The 24,535-nt window shown below is 45.7% G+C and overlaps 2 protein-coding genes and 1 pseudogene across 4 annotated transcripts; 2 read left to right on the forward strand and 1 right to left on the reverse strand.

Moving 5' to 3' along the window:
* Positions 1-10,209: 10,209 nt before the first annotated feature.
* Positions 10,210-17,771, reverse strand: LOC136484180 (ATP-citrate synthase alpha chain protein 2-like). Of its 3 annotated transcripts, none has more exons than XM_066481401.1 (11): positions 17,518-17,771; positions 16,562-16,738; positions 16,235-16,477; positions 16,091-16,142; positions 15,865-15,979; positions 15,708-15,789; positions 15,476-15,571; positions 15,254-15,355; positions 15,097-15,145; positions 10,762-10,878; positions 10,210-10,593 (listed from the first exon to the last, which is right to left on the reverse strand). In XM_066481401.1, exons 1-10 carry the CDS (start codon positions 17,614-17,616, stop codon positions 10,763-10,765), a joined length of 1,131 nt encoding a protein of 376 aa, XP_066337498.1. In that variant the 5' UTR covers positions 17,617-17,771; the 3' UTR covers positions 10,210-10,593; position 10,762. The 3 variants fall into 3 exon arrangements, with proteins under 3 accessions (XP_066337498.1, XP_066337497.1, XP_066337496.1); XM_066481399.1 differs by having other exon boundaries at positions 10,213-10,593; positions 15,029-15,145; positions 17,518-17,761; XM_066481400.1 differs by lacking the exon at positions 15,097-15,145 and having other exon boundaries at positions 10,211-10,593; positions 17,518-17,770.
* Positions 10,885-15,021, forward strand: LOC136484179 (protein ALP1-like). Its single transcript, XM_066481398.1, has one exon. It carries the CDS (start codon positions 12,981-12,983, stop codon positions 14,295-14,297), a length of 1,317 nt encoding a protein of 438 aa, XP_066337495.1. The 5' UTR covers positions 10,885-12,980; the 3' UTR covers positions 14,298-15,021.
* A 6,289-nt stretch (positions 17,772-24,060) lies between the features above and the next one.
* The window catches only part of LOC136482779 (uncharacterized), a 28,331-nt pseudogene continuing 27,856 nt past the window's right edge, over positions 24,061-24,535 (forward strand).

Here is a 24,535-nt window from a genome sequence, read left to right on the forward strand (position 1 = left end):
ACTAAAAGCAATCATCTTTGTCACCATCACCGATTACCCCGGTCTCTTCTCACTGTCGGGGTAGATCAAAGGGAAGACCGGCTACGTAATTTGCATCGACGGGACCTGCTACACTTACCTTAAGGGATCCAATAAGATGGTGTACACGAGGCATAGATGGTTCCTCGCAAAAAATCATAGGTATAGAAGAAGTATTATGAACAAATACTTTGACAATCAGGATGAGCCGCAGCGTGATCAACCGACGCAGACTAGTTGGGGGACAAAGGTGTATGAGATGGTCAAGGACATGGATCAGGTGGAGTTTGGAAAGAAGAAGAAGCCGCCTAAAGAGGGGAGCAAGCAGACAAGGAAGCGAAAGCGGGACTAGACGGAGGAAGTCCCCTCCGCCGTTCCTTTCAAGAAGAAGTCAATTTTCTTCAAGTACCTGTCGTATTGGAAAACACTGAATACACCACATGTCATCGACTGCATGCACCTGGAGAAAAATGTCTTTGAAAGCACGATCGGTGTCCTGCTGGACATCAAGGGCAAGACAAAGGATGGTATTAAGTCACGGACGGATCTTATCAATCTGGGCATCAGGCCGGACCTTCACCCGGGACCGCCTCAGAACGGTAAAGTCGATATCCCGGGTGCGGCCTGCAACCTAACGCAAGACGAGAGGACGGCTTTTCTTAAGTTGCTTAGGGGTATCAAGGTGCCGACTGGTTTCTCTTCCAACATCAAGAGCCTGGTCTCCATGAAAGACCTCATAATGACCGGCTACAACTCACACGACTGCCACATCATGCTGACGGTGTTCCTACCAATTGCGATTAGGGCTATCCGCCCAGAGTACGTGAAGATGGTCATCACACGGATGTCATACTTCTTTAATCGCATCACTCAGAAGGTCATTGATAAGGCTGAGCTGCCTGCCCTGAAGGAGTTCATCGCGGAGACCCTTTGCCAGCTCGAGATGTGCTTTCCACCATCTTACTTTGATATTATGCCACACCTAATGATGCATATGGTCGATCAGATCCATCAACTAGGCCCCGTGTACCTACACCAGATGTGGACGTATGAGCGGTTCATGTCCACCCTCAACGGATACGTCCATAACCGCGCTTACCCGGAGGGCTCTATGATCGAGGCATACACAACGGAGGAGGCCGTGAACTGGTGTATGAGGTACATAAGAGATGGGAGGGTGATTGGGTTGCCTGTCCATCACCACGAAGGCAAAACCTCAGGGATGGGGTGCACAGGCCGAAAAGTGCGCACCGATGTGGCAAACCGAATGGTGCAAGAAGCTCATTACAGCATCCTTCATCAGTTAGTGAGCATGGAGAAATATATTGAAAAGAACCTGGAAGAGATCCGCGCCGCTAATGATGGACAACGCACGGAGGCATGGGTCCAGAACCATCACAAGAGCAATTTTGTAGAGTGGCTCAAAGAGCAACACATACCCCTTGAAGGATGCCCTGATGAAGATACAGAGACCATTAAGAGGCTTGTGTTAGGCCCATCCAGCCAAATCACCACGTGGCAAGGGTATGATGTCCAGGGCTACAGGTTCCACATGAAAGACAAGGACAAGAAGAGCTTGGCACAGAACTGCGGTGTTCGATACGAGGGCGAAGTAGAGTACATGGGCCAGAGGAGGCAATACTATGGGTAAGTTGAAGAAATATGGGAACTTGACTACGGCCAGAACCTACGCATAACCGTCTTTCATTGCCAGTGGGTCAAACCGAATGCGGTTGCAGTGGACAGTTATGGGCTAACCACCGTGGACCTCAAAAGTATCGGCTACAAAGATGACCCGTGGGTACTAGTAACCAATGTCGCACAAGTGGCCTACTATATATATGCAGAGGACCCAAAAAGGCATGTGGTTGTGTCCGGAAAGCAGTGGATTGTGGGAGCTGATGGGGTGCAGAGTCCCGAACAATACAACAACTACGCAGAGCTCGAGCTTTTTACCGATCATCCAAAGAAGATCAAGGCCGTCGAGGACCGATTCAACAAGTCCAGGATGATGCCGTGGGCCCGCCCCGATGGTGAGAAGAGGACGGTGAAAGCACCTGCACCAAAATGATTTATGTATCCCAGAGACATATATGTAATAATATAGCTCGATCTATTGAAGACAAGTTTTGTAACTTATTATTAATATCATGGAACCATACTACTCTACTAGTACTACTGAATCTACTACTACTACTATACAATACTACTCTACTAGTACTACTCAACCTACTACTACTATAGAATACTACTACTATCTATTGTACTAATACTACTCTCTACTACTCACATGTACTCTACTACTACACAGCACTACTCTACTACTACTACACAGTACTACTCTACTACTACACAACACTACTCTCTACTTACACAACACTACTCTCTACTTACACAACACTACTCTCTACTACATAGTACTACTCTACTACTACACAACACTACTCTCTACTTACACACTACTTACACAGTACTAAATATCAGTGCCCATAAATTTTAACCGTGGCGGGCACGTAACAGCGCCCGTCGCGGTTAATCGATTAACCGTGGCGGGCAGTTTAAGGTGCCCGCTACAGTAAACATTTACCGTGGCGGGCGGATTATATTGCCCGCCGCGGTTAATCCATGGCTATATATGTGCCGCTGCTCGCACAAATTTTCTTATTGCGTCGCGCCCTCGAATTCGACCCGAAGGGCTGCCGAAATCCCCGCCGCCGAGCTCCTCCGTGGTGACCCCCGCCCCCATCCTCCTCCCCCGTGCCCGTGCCCCGCCCCCGTCCTCCTCTCCCTTGCCTGCGCCCCGTCCCCGTGCTCCTCCGGCGCCCCGTCCCTGGAACCCTAGCTCCGGTGCGTCGCTGGCTCCGACCCGTCCGCCGCTGCCAAATTCCTCGATGGCCTTCTCCACCCTTCTCTAGTTCAGGCAGCACTACACAGCGCGCAAGGAAACAACGCCACCAGCGGTACGTGACCTAACCTCTGCATATATTTCAGATTGTGGGGCTTCGCTTCCTCAATTTTATTTCGTTTGGCATAGGTAATGCATACAAATACATGATTTTAACTAGAAGTGCCAATTTATACTTGGCTCTTTTCGGATAGAGTCAAAACTGTGCTGTGCCACATCAGGACTGATGTCTAAGTAAACTTCTGTGATGTGGACTTGCATTCTTGTGTACAAGGTTGGATTTTGTATAATGAGTAAACATAGCATTTGGGATTTCATTTTTTTATTTATGAACTGAAACTATGAAAACAATTTCAGTAGTTTGATTATTATATTTGCATATGGAATGTCTACACATTAAGCAACATTTCGGTATTACCCTGCTGCATGGTTTGCGTGCTCGACTACTACAGACAAAATTATGAAATAACTGTTCATGAAAATAGTTTGACAACTTCGATTAGTAATGTGCATATGGAATGTCTACAAATAATGAAATAAAACATGTCTGTATAATCCTGCTGCTTGGTTTGCATGTCTCATGTATCTAAGATATTTTTACTATATTCTAGTATAGTTAAATGGCATATTTTTTTCCTTTCATGTGAATACTTATTCAATCTGCTATCAGTTATATATTTTCAGTAATCAAACCTCCAATTGGGGGCATAGATACTGTGAGGTTATTTTGCAGTTGTATGAACTACTGAATGACCTACATCGTATTTCACTTGAATCTGACAGGACACGCACAGCTATAGCTTTTGCCTGTGAACACTACTAGTATACTGCCTACTACTACTCCCTCCTATAATACTCCTCTACTCCCTCCTATACTACTAGTATACTACTACTACTGCCTACCTGTACTCCCTCCTATAATACTACTAGTATACTACTACTAGTATACTACTAGTATACTACTACTAGTATACTACTAGTACTGCCTACTACTACTCCCTCCTCCTCTACTCCTCTACTCCCTCCTATACTACTAGTATACTACTACTACTGCCTACTACTACTCCCTCCTCCTCTACTCCTCTACTCCCTCCTATACTACTATTCTACTACTGCTGCTCCTATTTTTGATTTGTGAAAGGTTTTTGTTTAATGGGGCTGGTTCCTTTTTTGGCATATGCAATGATGAACTTTTTTGGCATTTACCTCTCTTGCTTGTCATTGGCAGTTTGGCATTGCCAATTGCCATGATGCCCATTAATCCACTGCCTACACTCTACTACCTACACTCTACTGTCTACTGCCTACACTCTATATCTTGATGCAATTTTTTTGATTTGTGAAAGTTTTTTGAGATGGCTAGCTACTACTTATCCCCTTACTGGTACTCTACTGCTTGATGCAAAATGGTACTACTATTCTACTACTGCTGCTCCTGTTTTTGATTTGTGAAAGGTTTTTGTTTAATGGGGCTAGTTCCTTTTTTGGCATATGCAATGATGAACTTTTAAACTTATTGCTGAGGCAGTGGCATATGCAATGATGTGAACCCTTTTATGCTGAGGCAGCGGCGATGATGATCGAGTGCCCCCGCTAAACTAGGATGGCTTGTATACCAGATACAAGCAACCAGTTTAAAAGCGATGTGATGACAATGGGGCAAATCTGAGCCAACTACTACTGCTTTACTACTCTAGTACTACTCTACTTTACTACTCTATAACTGTGTCTATACAACTGAAATATGTATTCATTGTAGCTTTCCAATGGCGGAGGAACCGATAAGCGAATGGCGCGACCCTACCCCTAGTGCATCATCATCAACTAGCCTCGAGAGCCAAGTGTCCGTGACCCCGAGGCCAACAAAGAAACGTCGTACAAAGGACGAAGATGATCCGACCTACCAACCGAGGGACGACGAAGTTGAAAGTGCGCGGTCTCCAAACCCTGAACAGATGCCGGTGGTGCCTCGAGAATTGAATTTCGAGGAGGAACCAGTCAGTGACAAAGAACCCCCCCCCCCCCCCGCTCCATCTCCAACCACTTCAAGCAAGTCTAGTGGTCAGAGGACAAAGCTGAGAAGGGGGGAACACGGGAGGCACCGGAGGGAAATCCACAGCGAAGTCCATGTGATCCATGAGGTGGGACCAGAGGGAAACCCGTTGTCGCCACCCACGGTCCTTGCCAAGTTCAGCAACCAGGTGGCATGTATAGTCAAGGACAAGGTGGAGATCACTTGGGAGGAGTGGAACAATGTCCCGGTCGACTACAAGACACATATCTGGGGTGAGGTGACAAGGAGCTTCCATTATCCCGAGGACGCCGATCTGGACAAGTGTAGGGAGTGGGTCATGCACATGGCAGGAAGAGCCTTTAGAAACTTCAAGTCCATGCTGACTAGGTACTACCTGAAGCTAGGCAAGTCACCCTATGTCAAATACACTATGGTGAAGGAACATCACTGGGAAGAGTTCTGCAAACAAAGAACAACAGAAGAAGCAAAGGCAAAGAGCGCCAAGTTCAGCGCACTCGCGAAGAAGAACCTGCACCCCCACCACTTGGGCATGACTGGGTTTGCTGGTAAGAGGCCCCAGTGGTGGGAGGAAGAAAGGGCTAGAGCTGCCACCGGGCTTCCCGATCCATACGACGGTGTAGACTTGAGGGCTAAGGACTTCATTTATGCCCGCAAGTCGAAGAAGCTCAAGGAGGGCGCGAGCAAGTTCAATGAGCCCAAGTTTGAGGAGGTGGAGAGGGCTCTCATTGAGGCCGCTAAATCCAAGGACAGCTTCGAGGTTCGCAGGGGCCAGGACTTGCTGACCCTGGCGCTGGGAACCCCCGAGCACCGTGGCCGCGTCCGTGGCATGTCGTCGAAGATGAGCTGGAACTCAGTGGAGTCATGGCAATCCGACGCTGCCACATACCAGTCAAGGCAGAGGTACAAGGAGGGCATCTTTCAGAAGGGCTATGATCAAGGCGTGGCCGAAATGATCAGTCGGTCCATAAAAGAAGCCTTCACGAGCAATGACCCAGATATGGTGTTGATGAGGTCACAGATGCTTCACCAGGCTGGCATGGCCGTGCCTCAAGTTCCACAAGGGCAGACACAAGGGCAGCCATTGCCGATGATCGAGGATCGCCCAAGGCACCCCGTCGATGACATCTGGCAACCCATGCGCGTCCACCTCAACATCCCGTTCGGCAGGGCGAAAAAGTTGACCGTGGGTGAGGGTTACATGGACCCCAAAGAAGATATCAAAGATTTCAACCAAGACCAGATCCCTGCCAACTATGCTGCCGTGATACTTACATGGTATGCGACCCAATACGAAGAATTTGAAATGGAATATCCAACTGCACAAGGGGTAACGATCCTTGGAGCTGCCATTGGTTCTGAAGTCCTGTGGAACAAGGACGACATAGAGATCATTCTCTCGACGCCGACTTCTACGCTGATGGCGACACCAGCATCACAACCATCCGTTGCCGGATCTTGTCCCCCTGATGATCCGGATCACGGCGACGGCGATGACGAAGGCAATGGCGGGGATGACAAGGGAAGGAAGTCACCCCGAGGCACAAGCCCTCACCCTCGTTCTCCTCCTCCAACAACAAGTCCACCTCCACCTCCTGATAGTCCGTCTAAGGGCACAAGCAAAGGACCGGGAGGCACGGAGGAACCGGGGGCAAAGACACCACCTGCTGCCATTGCGAGCACAAGCCACTGTCCTCCACCGCCGGCGAAGACTAAAGGCGACCAAGGGCATCTCACATACTCACTTGAGTTCGAAAGGTATGGTAGCGGCGAGCATAATTTGCTAATAACTTTTCTTTGCCATAATATGGTACTAACATTTCTATCCCAGGCCGAGATCACATTTCCATCTATTTCCTGAATCGGATGACTGCCCCGACCATTACGAGCATGGGAAGTTCATGATAACCAAGGCCCAGCTCGTCGACGAGGAAAGGTGGGAGACAAGGAGGTTTCATCTCTGGTACATGGAAGTGGCAAAAGCTGGCCTACATGGTTTTCTAGTCAAGGTTGTGGCGGAGTACTTCCACTTGCCCGGCAACGATGTAGAACTCCCCGTGGACTTCCCCGACATGTACAGACTACTACGGGAACAAGACCTTGACATCGCCCAAGTCACCTTGTTCTCTATGTAAGTGATGAATTGCGAGTTTCACATATCACCTGCCTTTGAATCGGTCAAGACTACTTATATATGCCACGATGGCTTGTCCTTGCAGGTTGATGGCCTATATATCCAAGGAACTAAAACTTGATGTTATCTATCTATCTCCAATGCATATTGCTCAAAGAGTCATCATTGGTTACCACCTAGATGACAATCATCCAACCATGAAAGACTTGACCAAGCGACAGAGAGAGGCGCACAGGAAGAAACTGATGGACAATGAGAAGTTGAACATTTCAAGGTACATACTAGGAGCAATGAAGAAGATCAGGAGAAATGGGTGTATCGTAGCTGCCTACCACTTTGGGTAAGTCGAAGACATGCCTATAGAGATAAGTGGGTAGCTAGCTAGTATTATTATTTCTCATTGTAACCTGTATTTTGTTTCAATGGCGCAGCCAAGGCCTCGAGGGTCACTGGGTTGCATTTATCATCTACCCTCAGGATGGCAGGGCCTGCGTATTTGATTCGTTGAGAATGCCAAACTTAAAAGGGTACAAGGCCTTTGAAGATTGCCTCAGAGTGTAAGTGACTGAACTGTCTTCTCATATGCATTCTAATGCCCTGCCTAATACTAGTACATTTCGTATAGCGCTTATAAGGAGTACGTGAAGGGTCCTGAATGCTATGATCAAAGAACAGAGAATTTTAAGGCTAAGCATAAGAACCGCATCAAAATCAGACGCAACTTTCCGGTAAGTATTTGAAAGGTTTAATTGTGCTTTCTGTTCATAAGCGTTCTAATGCCTGTATTCTAATGCTTGTATATCGATCATGCAGTGTGCCAAACAACCTGTAGGATCACAAACCTGTGGCTTCTACGTCTGTGAGTACCTGAGGGAGTGCAAGCAGTACAGCAGCAGTTGGAGGGTGCTCAAGAATGGATTGAACTGGTGGAGAGACGTGCAGAGCACCCAACACTCCTTCAAGCAGACAAAGGCGGACATATGTAAGTTTGTCTTAGACAAATGCGTGCTTGAAGGGAGCACGTTCTTCAATGAGAACAGCCAGCTAGCGATTTTACCGGAGTACGAGAGGCTGAGGAAATGGCCCACGATGATGCGTCCGCAAGATTACTCCTTAGGGCATGTATAACGACTTTAATATATAAATGTAATGAATTAACGATGACAAGAACGACTAAGTGAATGTATATATATGTATATTATCTCATGTGTAATGCCTGCATACTTTTTAAGTTTAATCTGTGAAATCTAGATGTGATTTGAATTTGAATTTGAATTTGAATTTAATTATATGCCTGCTGTATTTTTTTTAATTCAGGAAATAATTTACCGAGGCGGGCAAATAATAATGCCCGCCACGGCTAACGAACATAACCGCGGCGGGCGGTGTACCGTGTCCGCCGCGGTAAAATAATTTACCGCGGCGGGCGGTTCAACATGACCGCCATGGTAAAAGTATATTTACCGCGGCGGGCACGTTACACCGTCCGCCGTGGTAAATCAGTTAACCGCGGCGGGCAAAGCCGCCCGCCGCGGTTAAGCCACGATTTACCGTGGCCTCTAGGCCGCGGCGGACGGCTTTGCCCGCCGCGGAAAATCAAAAACGTCCGCCTCCATTAAAGTTTGTGTAGTAGTGTACACCGGACGATCAAATCGAAGTTTCCCCAATCCTCCAGCGCCGGTTATGCCGTCGGAGGCAAGGGGAAAAGCTCGATTTGGCCGCCGGAAAGAGGATCGCCTACTATTCGCCTTGTTAGGACTGTAGCGAGAGGAAAGGAGAAGAGATGAGAAAACTTGCGTGGCGTTTGTTCCGAGGGCCTTGGGTCCTAAAATGTTCTAACGAAAATCAAGCCCACGGCCCACCTTTGCCAAAAGCAACGACCACGCTAGATGCTACTTGCCTTGGCGACTGGCGAGTCGTACATTCGTACTGCTATTACAAGCTCACGTTTCGGGCTGCTGCTACCCGCGCCTGTCCAGTCCAACAGGCCGAAGCCCAGGTCAGGGTGCAATATTATTACACTAGCCCCTTAATTAGGAAAAATATTCCAATTGGTCTCCTTGAACTATCAAGGTCATCCGAATTTTCTCTCTAAACTACAAAACCAATTTTTTGACCTCTCTCAACTTTTAAAACATTTTTTTTCACCTTCGGTGGTTTTAATGGTGGTTTTGCTGGCGTGGTGCGAATAAGTTGAAAGTTCAGGAGGTAAATCAGACTATAAATATTTTTTTTAAACTAATATGCACAAAATCTTAAAAATAAAAATTCAAGGTTATCCAAACATTTTACATGGGAAAATAATGCAAATAAAGATCCTAGAATCTAGTTTAATCGTAGAAAATCATCGAAATTTTGCTTTACCTCGAAAAATTATGAAACTAGTTTTAGATTTTTTTTCAAAAACCATGCTCTATCATGTTTAATCAAGGCACCATAAGATAGAAAACAAATTTTCTATGAATTTTTTATCAAACAACTGATTTTGTAGTTTTAGAATTTTCTGAGTTAAAACAATTTTTCTATGAATTTTGTAAGATTAAACTAGATTTAGGATTTATAATTTAATTATTTTTCCATGTAAAAATATTTATATAATTTTTGAAATTCTATTTTTTATAAATGTTTGGATTTTAAAAAAATAATATAGTCTGGTTTACCTCCCTAAACTTTCGACTTAGTCCGATTTATCTCTTCTGACGTGGCGCCACATCAACAAAACCGCCATGAAAACAACCTAAAATGAAAAAAAACGAATGGTTCTAAAAGTTGAGGGTGGTCAAAAAACTGGTTTTATAGTTCAGGGAGAAAAATCGGATGGTTGAGGGAGATAAATTGGACTTTTTCCCTTAATTACCATGCAACCTGCATTATGTTCCACATTCAAAGCACCTAGCTAGAGTATTTGTATTTGTATGTTTGTTTTTCGTTAGGACCGCGTGCACGTTTTCTTTTATATTCTATGTATTCTGTCTTTTTAGTTCTCTACTTTTATTTTTCCACGTATTTCGTGACAACAATAATATCCATGCACCAGGGGCAGAGACAAGCTAGGAGGCGGACAATAATATCCTAGCATAAGTTCTAATGGGTATGGGCAGGTGACACCCATCGTTACAAACCCACTGCCATCCCTAATTACAAATCAATGAAGGAGATGGTCATTTCATTGCATATGAAGTTCAATGTGCATTCCAAAACGCACGAAACTAGACTTCGGATTTATTTTTACACAACAGTAATTTCTTTGCAGTAATGATCTATAAACGTTTCGTTCGAACGACACGCTACAACACATCTGAAACAAAAAAGAGAACAACCATGTGTGGTGAACTACTGCAACTACTACTCCCCATCTCTCATTTATGCTGAGTCCATAACACATTCAATGGCGTGTTTGCAGATCCCAAACAACCCAGAACTAGGCTCCGATTACGCTGCAGCCATGATGCATTCAATTGCTTGTTTGCAGATTCCAGTCATTGTCGCTTCTGGTCCATACACCTGCGATGGATTTTTCAAAACACAATCAGCTCATTTATGTGGACTGCTGACAATGATTTGCAACTACCAACAACAATGGTTGAATATTCTTTTTCACATCTATTTTCTGAGCTAAAGGATTTCCATCAAAAAGTTTTCCAATATGCTTAAAGGCAACTAGATCAGTACCTCAATTGGAACACCGAGTTCTGCACCAAGCTTGCGCATTTTGGCCAGTCCAGATTGGTAATTTGGGCCACCTCGGCGAACATAAATGTGCATCCTTGAAGCCTTCAGCTTGGATTCCTGAAAGTGAATCGTGTGGTGATTGGTGAAGAATCAATTAGGTGAACAGATATGAGTGGTGCCAAACATCAGCGAGGATTCTAAAGTGAGTGGCCTTAGGGCAGTCCCAATGCAGACTTCACCATGGAGTCTATCTCAATTAATTGCAGTGCCACGTAAGCATTTTGCTGACATGACAAGTAATTTAATGAAGAAAGAGAGTAAAAAAACAAGAAACGAAGTCTAATTTCGACTTCGAGTCGTCGTCCGCATCGAGGCGGTGGACTCCGCTTCGACCTCGCGATGCGTGGAGGAGGATCGAGTCCTCAGATCCCGTACGCGCATGCCGCCGCCAACGCAGTCATCCCGCGCGCAAGGCCTCTCCCGCGCGCGCCAAGGCCTCTCCCGCGCGCCAGCCCTCTCCCGCCCGCGAGCTCCTCCAGTTTTCTCGTGCGCGCCAACATTGCAGCGCGCCAAATCGCCATCGCTGCCCACCATCTTCCGCGCCAAATCTCCATCCCGCGAGCTCAAGGGAAGACAAATCGAGCGCCCCCAAACTCCACACCACACCGGTAGGCATCCCTCGCCCAGTTGCCCATGACCTAGCATCCCTCTCCTCCCAACAGCGAAATCCCAAATCCATACCCAAATCTCGATTCAGGATGAACAAACTAACGAAGTCCAATTCCCGGCGAGGTAGTGGTGTCCGTGGAACCCGATCTCCCTCTGTTCCGGTTGCAGGTGGTTCTGCAACTCGGAGCCATGCCACTGGCGGCGTTGCAAGAGCGGGTGCTGCAGTGGATACTGAATGGTAAAGCAAAAATTTCCCTCGAGAGTACATAGGAGGGTTAATTAAGCTGATCATGGCATACTGTTGCAGGTTATACCCACTAGGAGGGTTCTCAAATTTTCTGCAGTCCAACACATTTGCTAACCATCCAAATGGAAATAAAAATTTTCACTTTGTTGGTGCTGGAATGAGTCAGTCTTCACCAATTGACCTAGGTAGTACAAGAACTCCCTCTCCAGCAGAGCAAACTCATGAACAAGGTGATGATTTAGATGTGCAAGAAGATGAAACAATTAACGTCGATGATGATTCTAGAACCGAGAAGCGTCTGAATTGGAAGGTCCCTGATGACATAAGATTGGTAGGTTGAAACCAAGCTATCTCCATTCACACTAGAAGACTAACAGTTGCCTTTTTTTTAATTATGATCTGTTTTGTTGTTTCTGTAGGCCTCTGCTTGGTTGCGTTGTTCGAAGGACCCAGTAGATGGAAATGACAAGAAGTCAGATGCTTATTGGCAAGATGTTACCAACGAATACAACAAGACCGCAGAAAGTGGCCGTAAGAGGAACAAAAACCAACTGAAAATACGTTGGGATCGTTCTAAGAAGCCATTAACGGATTTTCATGGAGTTTGGATTAATGCCAGTAGAGTGTGGCAAAGTGGGATGAGTGATGATCAATTGATTGATAAAGCATTAGAGCAGTGGGCCGGCCAAAATGATGGTAAGGCCTTCCATCTGCAGCATATGTGGAAGGTACTACGTGGTCAACAGAAGTGGTCAGCGTATCTTGCTAGGTTAAAGAAGCAACAGGAAAAGAGTCCGAAGGCTAATGGAGCTCATTTGGTGAATTTGGAATTAGATGGAGAAAAGCGGCCTCCGGGACATAAGAAAGCAAAAAAAGAACAAAATGGCAAAAAGAATTCATCTGATGCTTTGGCTGAATTTAGTCGACAGTTTGAGAAGTTCATTGAAGCAACCAAGAAGAGCAAGGAAGACAGAGAAAAGATGGCTGAAATTCAGCAAAGCTTGGCTGATAAGAAGATTGAAGCAGGTAGACTTAACAGTGAAGCCCACTTCTAAGCAGGTAGACTTCCAAATCAGTAGTGCATGCAAATGTGAACAGCCATCCACTAGTGCATGCAAATGTGAACATCCATCCACTAGTGCATGCAAGTGTGAACATCCATCCAGTAGTGCACGGCAGTTGTGACTATATATAGCACAGCCACGGCACCTATAGTCATTGCTTCCCTTTCTTTTCTGCTTCCCTTTCTTACCTACAGCCATCCTTCTCTGCTACCCACTGTTCACGACTGCCCTTTGCTGCCATGGATGGAGATGGGAGCTTCGACCCTGATGATCTGTACTCCATGGATGACTATCTTCAAGAACAAGATATTCTGGATGATCTAGGCGATCATCTTGTAGCTGGATTGCAGTCTGTTGTTGGTGCCATACAAGGTGGACGATCTCGTTCTGGTCCTAGGCGATATGTGGACAGGCCTCGTGAACAAGCAGCCCAACAAGTACTGGATGACTACTTCTCTCCAAATCCAGTGTACAACGAAACACAGTTTCGCAGAAGATTTAGGATGACGAGACCCCTCTTTCTGAAGATTGTAGAGGCCTTGAGTGGGTGGTCTGATTATTTCACATTGAGACATGATGCTCTGAATCGTCCTGGGTTCTCTCCAATTCACAAGTGTACAGTGGCGATCCGTCAATTATCATATGGCGGCTCTGCGGACCAGCTTGATGAGTACTTGAAGATGGCAGAAAGTACTGGTGTGGAGTGTTTGAAAAAGTTTGTTGAGGGTGTCATTGCAGTATATGGTGGAGAGTACTTGAGACGCCCTACAGTAGAGGATGTACAACGTTTGTTGGAGAGAGGTGAGCGACGTGGTTTTCCTGGCATGATAGGGAGTATTGACTGCATGCATTGGCATTGGGAAAAATGTCCCTATGCATGGAAGGGGCAATATACTCGTGGTGATCATGGTGTACCAACCATCATTCTTGAAGCCGTTGCTTCACATGACCGATGGATATGGCATGCTTTCTTTGGAGTGGCGGGATCCAACAATGACATCAATGTGCTGAATCAATCTGATTTGTTTGTCGATCAGTTAAGAGGAGAATCTCCACAGGTGCAGTATTTTGTGAATGGAAGGGAATATACCAAACCTTATTATCTTGCAGATGGAATATACCCAGATTGGGCTGTCTTTGTCAAGTCCATACGCGCACCACAATCAGCTGAGCACAAGCTGTTTGCACAAGAGCAAGAGGGGGCAAGAAAAGATGTTGAATGTGCATTTGGGATTTTACAATCTCGCTTTCACATTTTGCGTCGGCCAGCACGTCTATTTGAACAAGGGGATCTTGAGAATGTCGTGAAAGCTTGTATAATCCTCCACAATATGATAATCGAGGATGAGAAGGATATAGAGGACGATGCTTTTGACTTGAACGAGGAAGGAACCACATCTACTGCTCAGCCATCTACAATCACTCAAGCACACGATCCTGCGATGGAGGAGGTACTACAGAGAACTACCGAGATTCGTGACCGTGATGCTCACAGGCAACTACAATCTGATTTGATTGATCACATTTGGCAAAAATTTGGCCATCGAACTAATTAGGTAGAAATGAGTTTATATATATTCTATGATACTTTGCTTTGGCTATGTTACAATAGTTCTGATATTGTACTCTCTATCTAATTTTCTTATAATAAAGTTCTTTATTTACTAACTCATCTTATTTTTCTAGGTTGATGATGAAGACATGAAACTATTGAGGGCTTCTTTCTGGAGGGTCGGTGGCTTAAAAATGGAGGATGCTGGACTGTTTTCTGAAGGATGGAAGACGTCTGAAGCAACAACTCAAGATTATCTATATATTTTAGTGTTACTATCTATATTTATATTCTTGCAGTAATGGACCGATCCTAGCTATTATCTAAACTTCATGGTTGCTGGTTGATCGAATATGCAGTACTGTATCTATATGTAGTATGGTTTCATGTCTTTTGAATGATTGAAGCGATACAGTACTATATCTATATGTGTTGTGTTCATTTGCCGGTGCTTGAATTGGGAGCTTCAGTTGCCGGCCTTTTTTTTTTTTGAAAGGCAATTGCTGCTGTGATCGTTATATGATATATGGATGTAGCATGGCTGCTGTATGCCACAGGGTGGATCACATGTAGTATGCCATAGCTAATCATCTTGGTTTGTGCTGCCTAATAAATGTTTTTGTCTATAGAAACTACTATTATGAACTTTGCATTGGGGAGCATAGAGTCTAGTGATGAAGTCTTTGAAGTTTAGACTCTATGAGTGGAGTCTGCATTGGGACTGCCCTTAGGTACCTTCTCTCTTAGGGCCCGGATGATGCCATTGAATGTGGCAGCAACATCGGTGAAGTTAGCTATGCCACCTCCAATGAGAAGGGCTCTCTTGCGGCCATCAGGATCAGCAGTTGCACACTGCATTTAATTGTACGGTTAACAGATGATCCTAACATTGTCCCAAGCAGAAGATGGTCCAAAGGTGGAGTTAAGAGCAGCATTGACCAGGTTACAGTGTTTGCTTACATCAAGTACAACTCTGGCATAATTCAGAACCTCCTCCTCATTAGGAGCACCACTATACTCTGCATAGTTTCCAAGCTCTGACGCGTATCCCAAGTCTCCAACCTGGTACATGGGGGGAATTAATTTCATCATGGCAGCTAAATATAGGTGAATATTTTAACAGGCATCAACGTTAAAAACCTTTTATGTGTAAATAGAAATAGGATACAAATTGATGCTTACTGTATCAGCATATATGACACTAGCACCACCACCAGCAACCATTGTCCAGATCCGACCTTTCGGGTTCAAAACTGTGAACTTCAGAGAGGCACTTGTCTAAAAAAACAAGGTTGGCGAATTAACACACTAGTCAACAAAATATACTGCAGATCCAGTATTTATCATGGAAACTATATGTGATAGGCCTCAGAAACAAAAAGGAAAGATAAAAACATAGCCCTGCGATCAATACCTTCTCATCTAGCTCATGGATGAAACTTTCTGTAGGGCTGAGTACTCTTCCAAAAGGTAGAGGGAATTCTATACCTCCCCACCTGCACAATTGATAAGTAAGAGTAAATCCAACAATGACATGAAGAAATGGTGTCCCTGGGAAATCTGAGACTCACTTCTTGAAGTTCTTGAAAGCTGCTGTGTCATCTAGTTCTCCTCTCATGTCCAGAGGGTATGGTTCCCCGTTCACCATGGTGAACGGATTCATCTCAAGAAACGAGAAATCCAAGTCTGCAGATGGAGCAGAATTCTTATCAACATGGCAAATCAGGAAATATAGCGACATGTACAATGTTTAATTCACTACATCTGGCAAATGAACATTTCCCAATTCTGTGGTACCTTGGAAGACAGCAAACACTCCTTTAATGAAGTCACCAATTTTTCCGCGTGCCTGATCAGCAAACAAAAGGAGTACCTCCAATGTGAGAAATGAGATAATATGGAGGTATTAAGGTTAGAACTAAGCAGGAAAGCATCAAGTACCTCCAAAGGAAGGGTCGCAATCAATGGAGCACATGAATCAGGTGTCATTGGCTTCTCGGTAGGAAGAAAAATCGTCTTAACCTTGTCCCAGTTCTCCTCGATCTCAATCCCTCCACACTCTGAGAAGCTGATGGTGCTGCCCAACCTCTCTGAAACAATCGAAAGGTAGTACTCTTGATCATGGGGCACAAACGGCTCAACGATGAAGGTCGTGATTGGAGCCTTGCAGCCACCCATCTCAACCTGAAAATTAATGGATCACAGGAAAGAAAATCAATTCCTGTAGCATGTCAAGGAAAAGTTTTTTCACATAAGCAACTGCTATACCTCAACTCCCAGCCGCTCCTTGACAAACTCCTTGACTTGATCGAAATCCAAGTTGAGAGCCACGAGACCACCCTTCCCACGCTTCCCGAACAGCATATCGGGCTTCACAACCAACTTCATGGTTGTCAGCCATGGCTGCTGGCTCAGAAGCTCTGCAAAGTCTGTTGACTGTGTGATCTGTCATTAAGCAAGGCACAAAAATCAGTCCGATTTGTTTCTGTTTATTATTATCTGACGACATGACACTGTGTCCAATCATCATTAGTTGTAGTATAAGACTGGAACCACCCAGACCCAGAGTTCAATTTTATAATTCAAACCGGTGATGTTGGATTTCTTTTGTATGCTTATTGTACAGTTACTTAAAATACCCAGATACACCAGATTCAACAATCTGAGCGCCCCTGTCCCTGTCCTACGGATCCAAGCTGCTTCAGGTGTACTAATTAATATACACAGGCCTGAACAAGCAAATCACACGGCCAACCAACCACCAGATCTGACTAAGAAAACAGTGCTACGTATAGACTCCTCCTACCTATCAGTAGCCTATCACACCTGCTGCCATTGGACAGCAGCAAGCAACGATAGCTCATATCAGTTGGATAAAAATGAACCTTTTTTGCAGTTCCTCCTAAGATACCACGAATTCAAGCGACAAATGGGACCTCCACTCAACCGCTGTCTGTCACTCTGTCCAGATCCCATCTCTAATTCCTAACACGCCACATTTTCTACTCCTAGGAATTAGAGTACCGATTAAGGCAGTCCGAACCATTCAGTGCTAAATAAAATCCTAGGAATTCGGCTGCTTAAATCCGTCGGCCGCTCATAAAAACCGGATCTTCACATTACCCCAGGCCAGATCCAGTCCGAGAAGGATCAGGGGAAGACTCACTAGACGCCGGTCAGACTGAAATGGGGGAGGGAGGCGGCGCGGACGCAGAGGCACTGACCTGTGCGGAGAGGATGGTGAGGTCGATGCCGGCGAGGCGCTTGAGGTGCTCCCTGAGGAGGCGCTTGGAGTCGTACTCCCGGATCTTCTTGCGCGCCATGGCGAGGGAAGGAGAAGGCGTTGGACTGGAAGGTGGGGCTGGTTGGTGACTGGCGCTGGGCGTGCCGGGTGCACGTTAGTCAGTCAGCGAGAGGGAAGAACAGAGGATGGTTTTGTTTATATACACAGAGAGAAGATCAGAGGAGGCTTTGCTAATGCTGGGGTTGAACGCTGTTGTTTGTTGATTGTGTGTTGCAATGATATTGTACATCAACAAGTTACCCTTTTTTTTTGTCTTTTGGAAGTCCAAAACAACGAGGGAGAAAATTATGTTCTTTTTTTTTTGATAGGGAGAAAATTGTGTTCTTATAGGGGAGAAAATGGATGGAAATAAATAAAGAAAGAAGTTGAGCGCTGTACTACTAGTGTGTCAAATACCACGCGCAGGTAGTATCATCAACTCGTGTGTTGACCTGATGGCGGTTGTACCACTAGTAAGCGACTAAGTAGTTGTATATTAAGCAATGTTTGACCAGATGCAAATATATAATTGCTCGATTCTTCTGATTTTGGTCAAAAAAACGTGGTTGACATTAGTGGACACGGCTGGGTCTCAAACATTCCCTTATGCATTTCGAGTGGCACAAAAAGCATACACTAATATATATATATGTATAGTAGCAGTACATATACATATGAACTGGAATGGCGGCACCCACCTCGTCAAGCTTTGTGACCACTGACCAGGCGGTGCACATTGGTCCGTACATGTGTTTTCCTTTTCCTCTTTCTGTCTGACGAGAATTGGATGGTTGGTTGGCTTTGTGCTGAATTGCAAGCGAAGGAAGGGAATGTGAGTTTGGTGTTTGGTGGCAGGTGCGGCGAGGAACGGATGGATGGGCCTGCTGGCTGCTGCTAGCTGACCGATGAATGAATTTTGTAGGCTGACCGGTAGATGATGCATCTGCATGCAGCGGTAGTACTGTAGGTTGGTGTCAGTTGGTTAGGCAGCTACCGCTATGCTGCTGCTCTGCTCTGCTCGCTTTGTAGCCACACACGCAACCTACACCGCGCACCCAACACGGCGACACGCCGGCGATGCTTCCCTAGGCCGCAACCAGTGCATGTGGGCCTGTCTGGGCCTTTGGCGCGTTCCACGCTCTCGGCGTAGGAGGAGGAAACCAAAAAGGCCCAGTTTGATTTTTTTTTCCACAAGGAATAGAGGCCCGTTTTGTTGTGGTCTGGAGGAGGAGATTCGGTGGGAGCACTTTGCGCTCTGTTGCTTGTGGAAAAAAGGCCCAGTTTGATTTTTTTTTTCCACAAGGAACAGAGCCACGTTTAACGGCAATTTTTGCTCCTTTATTTATTTATGATGAATAAACGACCATTAATTCCCTCAGAAAATAAAATGAACTACCACTATTATTGTTCTCATGAGACCCGATACCTGGTACAGACGTAGATATTCATACACCTCTGTAAACGTGCACACACACGATCAACTCATATGAGCATCCCTAAAGGACTGAGTTTGACCGCTAAATCTTGAGATTGATGAAGTCACCACAGGCATCTGCATTCAAACTTCACACATCGGTGGATCTCCCAAGACTATATGCCTCTAGTATACCACAACAGTGTGCAAGTTCTAAGTGGCAAGAGTTATGCAAACTTCACTAAACACTAGGCCTAAGACTAGAGCAAAGCGTCAATATACAGGTCTAACTAACCTAAGCACTTTGCAAAAGCACTAACTAATGCACCTAATTTTTCCTAAAGCACTATGGTGGCTAGAGCATCTTAAAGACGAGCCTTAACTCACTAGCAATGATCCTCAAATGGTAGGCTTGAGGGGTATACATAGTCTCTGCCCTGAGATATAGCCGTTTACAATAGACTGCACTCGTGCAATGTTCATTAGAAAGCTCCGGTGACACCACCATAAATTTCGGTTCCTGCCACGTGTACTAGCCATTATGACTAGCCACTGTCGCCCGTTAGGGTGGACACCTTTTCTCCGGTGATTATCGAAGAATTCTGATGACGACAAAACCTTCCGCGTAGCTTCTGCATAGCTCACAAATTGTCTGACGGCTTCACAAACCTTCTGTAGAGCCACTTTTTTCTCTGTGGCCTCGAGCCTAAGCTCCGGTGCTGCCCATGTAAGACGCCTGGATTGTCCCCTTTGTATAGTGAGCTTTTTCTTTCGATGCTCTCCTCAGGCCTACCACTGAACCTTTTTCCGATGCATGTAACTAGTGTGCGTTGAGCTTCATTTCTTCACGTATTTTTGTCAGGGTTTCGAGTACTTGATATCTTGAACTTATTGCATGTATTCTATAGTCTTCAACATAACTCATTGGCAATGCTTGAGGTTTTTATCACTTGGTCTTCATGTTGCCTTTTGTCTAAGCACATCCTTGCATCCATTTGACTAAATACCATGTATATTAGCAAACTACATTAGTCCAAATGATCATGTTGTCAACAATCACCAAAATCATAGATGGCACTAGGTAGGTTCCATTTTCCTTATAGCAGCTGAATTTGTTCCTGTTGCATCGTACACCTGACCCCTAGCTCAGTGTTGTAAATACAAATTGACTAGATAATCACACCTTCAATTTTATCCTAAGCTAAAATCAAATTATGGCTGTTTATGTTTCCATATGGATGATCTCAAGATCAACAATTTAGTATAGCTATCATCAATGTTGGATCTAGGATCGCTATAAAGGCGGCTACTACTTCCTCTTTCTCCTCTTCTTCTTTGTCTTTGACCTCTTATTCTTCATCTTCCTCCATTTTTTTACCTTCTTTTCATCTATGCATAAAAAATGTTCCGTTGTCTGCGCGGGGTAGGGGGCTCGATCGAGACCCCCAACCCCATAGTAGATCTGCCCTTAACTATCCTTACTTGAGTGGTATAGCAATTCCTAATTGAACAAACCCTCAAAACCCTCCCTTCGCATGTTTTAATATTTCCCTTGATGATGTTAAATCAACAAATAGCTAGGTTAAGTCGCCATTAATTCATGGAACACTCTGAATTGATTATCATAAAGGTGTATATGCACCTTTCTATTTATTTTCTTGCTTCTATAAGTGTATCCAACGGTATGTATCATACAATATCCCTGTAATGAGGACAAACTAACAATATGAGGGGTTGTGCACTGACTAATCCCAAATACCACCATTGGTCTGAAAAATTCCTCCTTTCCTCAAGCAAAAAGATCAGCCACTTCCTTGAAAAAAGGGAGAACCCTTGTCCCAATGTCCCCCAAACTTGTTGTTTCTTGGGTGATGCAACAACTAATCTTCCATGGTTGCTCGGAGGGTATTCATCGGCATCATTCGAGCTTGCTGTGGCGAGGCTCCACATCGACCACGCCATTCTGGCCCATGGTGCTTGAAAGTTATTCTTCTAACGACACGCGAAAAATGATTCTTGAATTATTCTCCGAATGACAGACCAATGATCATACATGGCGGAAAAAATGTTTCACTTAGCTTCTGAAACTCAAACAGAAAGCAAGACCAACAATTTGGTTTCTCATCACAGTGACACCCCCACACACATACATACACTTTTTCCATGGATGGTAGCCAAACAAATAATTGCACAAAAGTGAAATCTACTGTACCTAAATAGGAGAACCCCACTAGCCTATTTTCCCACGATTTTGTGAGGCCACGTCATCCAAGGGTCCCACCACCACAAGTCCTCATGCAGCCATGTCGTCATCATGTTCATACACGCACAACTTAATTGCCACTATCGTTTTGCCGTTTCTCCTTTCCCATATGCACATGCAAAGCACTGTACTAATTGTCGTATGCATGTATCAATTGTTTATCATAAAACTGCTTCCCACCATTGCTAGCCAATTAAGATCAGTCGCATCGTCTTGCTACCAGTGCAATGCACTTAGGGCATGTACAACCCACAGACAGTGGTCCGTCTCTAAGCATATCGAATCTATCATACAGACGGGTATAAAGACAAGTCATACAACCCACAGACAGAGGGGTTGTCTCTAAGCTGTTTAATGCTTTATATGTAGCTAGGATCAACTATAAATATATTTTGTATACCATTGTGTGGCTATTTGCATGTAAAGCAGTTATGGGAAAAGCTGAAGACCATTTGGTTAGAGCAACTATGAAACGGTAGCTTCTGTAAGAAATACATGTAATGACCTGGAGGGCCTGGAGATTGTTTATATGCAAATTGCTCCTTAAAAACTATTTTGTTCACTGATTCGCATGTAAATCACAAATTTAGAAAGGAAATACCACATAATTCGCATGTAAATGACAAGTTTAGAAAGGAAATACCACATAAATAAAACAAATACTAAATTTATGTTTGGTACGTATTATTAAAGCATCCTTTTATTAAATTTCATCAACATAATATAAATCAAAACCACTAGAGAACCAAAACAACTATTTTAAATGAAAAACACTACCAAACCAAACCAAATCATTACTGCTATATTGCCTCACCATTACCCTGAGATGTTCAAATTATACAAAGATGTTCAAATTATGCATAGTTCCCTGTTATTTCTCACACGCACGTGCGTTGGAGATGGCCAAGCATCACATCCAGCACTCCAGCGCGTACTCGCTTGTTGCTGCTCCGGCCTCCGGGCGATGAAGTTCGAAGCTCGTGTCCCTCGTTGGCATTTCGTCGAACATGCTGCGAGCGGACACGAGATCGCCGGCTCTGACGCAGAGAAACGGGACTCACTGAAGCGTTGCGGGCATGCGTGCAGAGAAACGGGACCTAGGTCATCAGCGCAGATGCGTCCGCAGTAGTTTCCTCGCGAGCGGTTGGGGGCGTCGGGCATGGCGACAACGCTGCACTCGCGTCCGCGCACGCCGGTGGTGGACGACCAGCTCCCCCGCAGAGCACGCCGGGGGTGGAGGACCAGCTGCACTCGCGTCCGTGATCGCCGGTGGTGGAGGACCAGCTCGCGCCCGCGGCGACGGAGCTTCGAGGAGGCAGAGCACACCCGCGACGGTGCTTGGCCATGCCCGCCGCTGGGCAGGGGTCGGAGCCGCGCCTGCTTCTCGACGGGGTAGCCAGAGAGGGAGGGGACGCAGGGTCGCCGGAGCCGAGCGCGGGAGGGGTCGCGGGGTCGCCGGAGCGTCGCCACCGCCCGGAGAGGGAGGAGCGGCGGCGCCTAGACACTAGACGAGAGGCGCTCGCGACGGGAAGATGTCACGGATGGGGAAGAAAGAAAGAACGAACGAACCGGCACGAAGGCACACGGGATCCGCGCGCCATCGAGTCTTCATACAACGCTGCTGGAGCCGGCGTCTCGGCCTCGGGCCACGAGTCGTCCCCCGTCGCCTCGCGAGACGACGAGGCCTCCGTCTTCTGGTGTCGGCGGGGTTCGTTTTGCAAAAAATACATCATGGAGACGGGTCGAAGAGACGCGTTGTACGTGCCCTTAGAAGCCAAAGTGACTGCCGTTAACCTTAGCTTTGAAACTGATGAAAAACCTCTCCATCTCCCTATAATCATGTCCTGCTTCTATAAAAGCACAAGCAAGCATGGTTCAACTATGTACGTGACCCAACGTACCATTCACCAAATTAAATAAGAAATCAGGAAGCAGCAACCCGTGGATTTCATACATGGCTTCCAAGTTCCAAGAGACCAAAGAAGGCAAGATATCGATGAAGCAAGGTGCTGCCGGTAAATAGTTTTATCAATTTTGTGCTAAGCCTCCTGGTGTGTTGCATTGGTGGTTGTACCAGAGTAAGGACCATATGTGCGTGCACGTTATAGCTGCTGCCGGGCACGAACAAGGCGAAAGCTGTACTCGGATGCGTCGAAGCGGAAGGCCACATGCCCACACTGCAAGCATCTGATGATGACAAAGGTGATGCTACCGTCGGTGCTCTTACGGGCAGCCGCTAGCACGGTCAAGATCGGAAGGGACGGAGACGCGAAGATGTTGGTTGAGATAGCATTACAGTCAAAGGGTCACCTAACCATCGATATTGTCCTAATTAGTATGTAATGTATCCTCCTCTAGTACCACGCCAACACAACCTAAGATATTTGCATATTCTTGCCTTTCTCGCAAAAATAGTACATGTAAATATCTATGTCCCTAGCTAATTATTGTTTTATCCATTTGGTTCTACAAGGATTAGAGTAGGCATGCGCTGATGATCGATTTGCATGATTTTTAGAGTAACATATCGGTAAATTCTTTTTAGGGGTGCAAAGAAATCTATTCAATTTGTACTCTATTTTATGTTCTTTTTGCATAACATATTTAATCTAATTTATTTGAAAGTTCCGGCGGCAACGCGGGGTATTCTCTAGTTCTACAAAGTAAAGAACCATGGAGAAAACAAAAAGTGGAAAAAAAAAGAGAGAATCCCAAGCAGCATTTCATTTTCCCGCCACACTCTCCCGCGCAATACCCCCCATTCTTCTTTCCCTCCACTTGCCACTCCAGTTGGTCAATCATAAAAAAAGGGAAAGGGGGGAAAATATCCTAGGGTTCAGCTTCCATGGAGTTCGAGACCGCCGCCGCCGCCCTGGCCGGCGACGAGCTGCGGCGGCTCCTCGCCGCCACCCTCAGTCCCGACAAGGCGTCGGTGGACGCCGCCGCTGCGGGCCTCGACGCGCTCGCTGCGGACCTACGCTTCCCCCTCGCCATCCTCGCCGTCGCCGCAGGTACCCCCACCCTTCCTTGCTCCAGCCGCTGCTTGAAATTGTAGCTATGCTTCCGCTCCAGCTCTAGTTCCGTGCCGTCTTACGAAAGCTTGCGCCTTTAATTTCTCTACTTGGAGCTCAATTTTGGGGATCCCGTGTGTGGATTCTGTTCCGGGCTTCCCGCGGTGTAGCCGCTGTGGTTGGCATGGGCTGGTCTCTTATTTCACTGTAATTCCGTGAAAAATAATGCCTTTTCCCCTTCGGGAATTAATACCTTGCGTGGCTCTAATGA

The sequence above is a fragment of the Miscanthus floridulus genome, chromosome 9 (assembly GCF_019320115.1).
Source record: "Miscanthus floridulus cultivar M001 chromosome 9, ASM1932011v1, whole genome shotgun sequence".
Lineage (NCBI taxonomy): Eukaryota > Viridiplantae > Streptophyta > Magnoliopsida > Poales > Poaceae > Miscanthus > Miscanthus floridulus.

Excerpts from the sequence above, each read along its gene's own strand:
- LOC136484180 (XM_066481399.1), bottom strand. The coding sequence starts at position 17,616 with ATGGCGCGCAAGAAGATCCGGGAGTACGACTCCAAGCGCCTCCTCAGG. Across the intron at positions 16,739-17,517 it reads TCACCATCCTCTCCGCACAG|ATCACACAGTCAACAGACTT; the intron begins GTCAGTGCCTCT and ends GCTTAATGACAG. Across the intron at positions 15,356-15,475 it reads GTGTCATATATGCTGATACA|GTTGGAGACTTGGGATACGC; the intron begins GTAAGCATCAAT and ends CCCATGTACCAG.
- LOC136484179 (XM_066481398.1), top strand. The coding sequence starts at position 12,981 with ATGGATGGAGATGGGAGCTTCGACCCTGATGATCTGTACTCCATGGAT.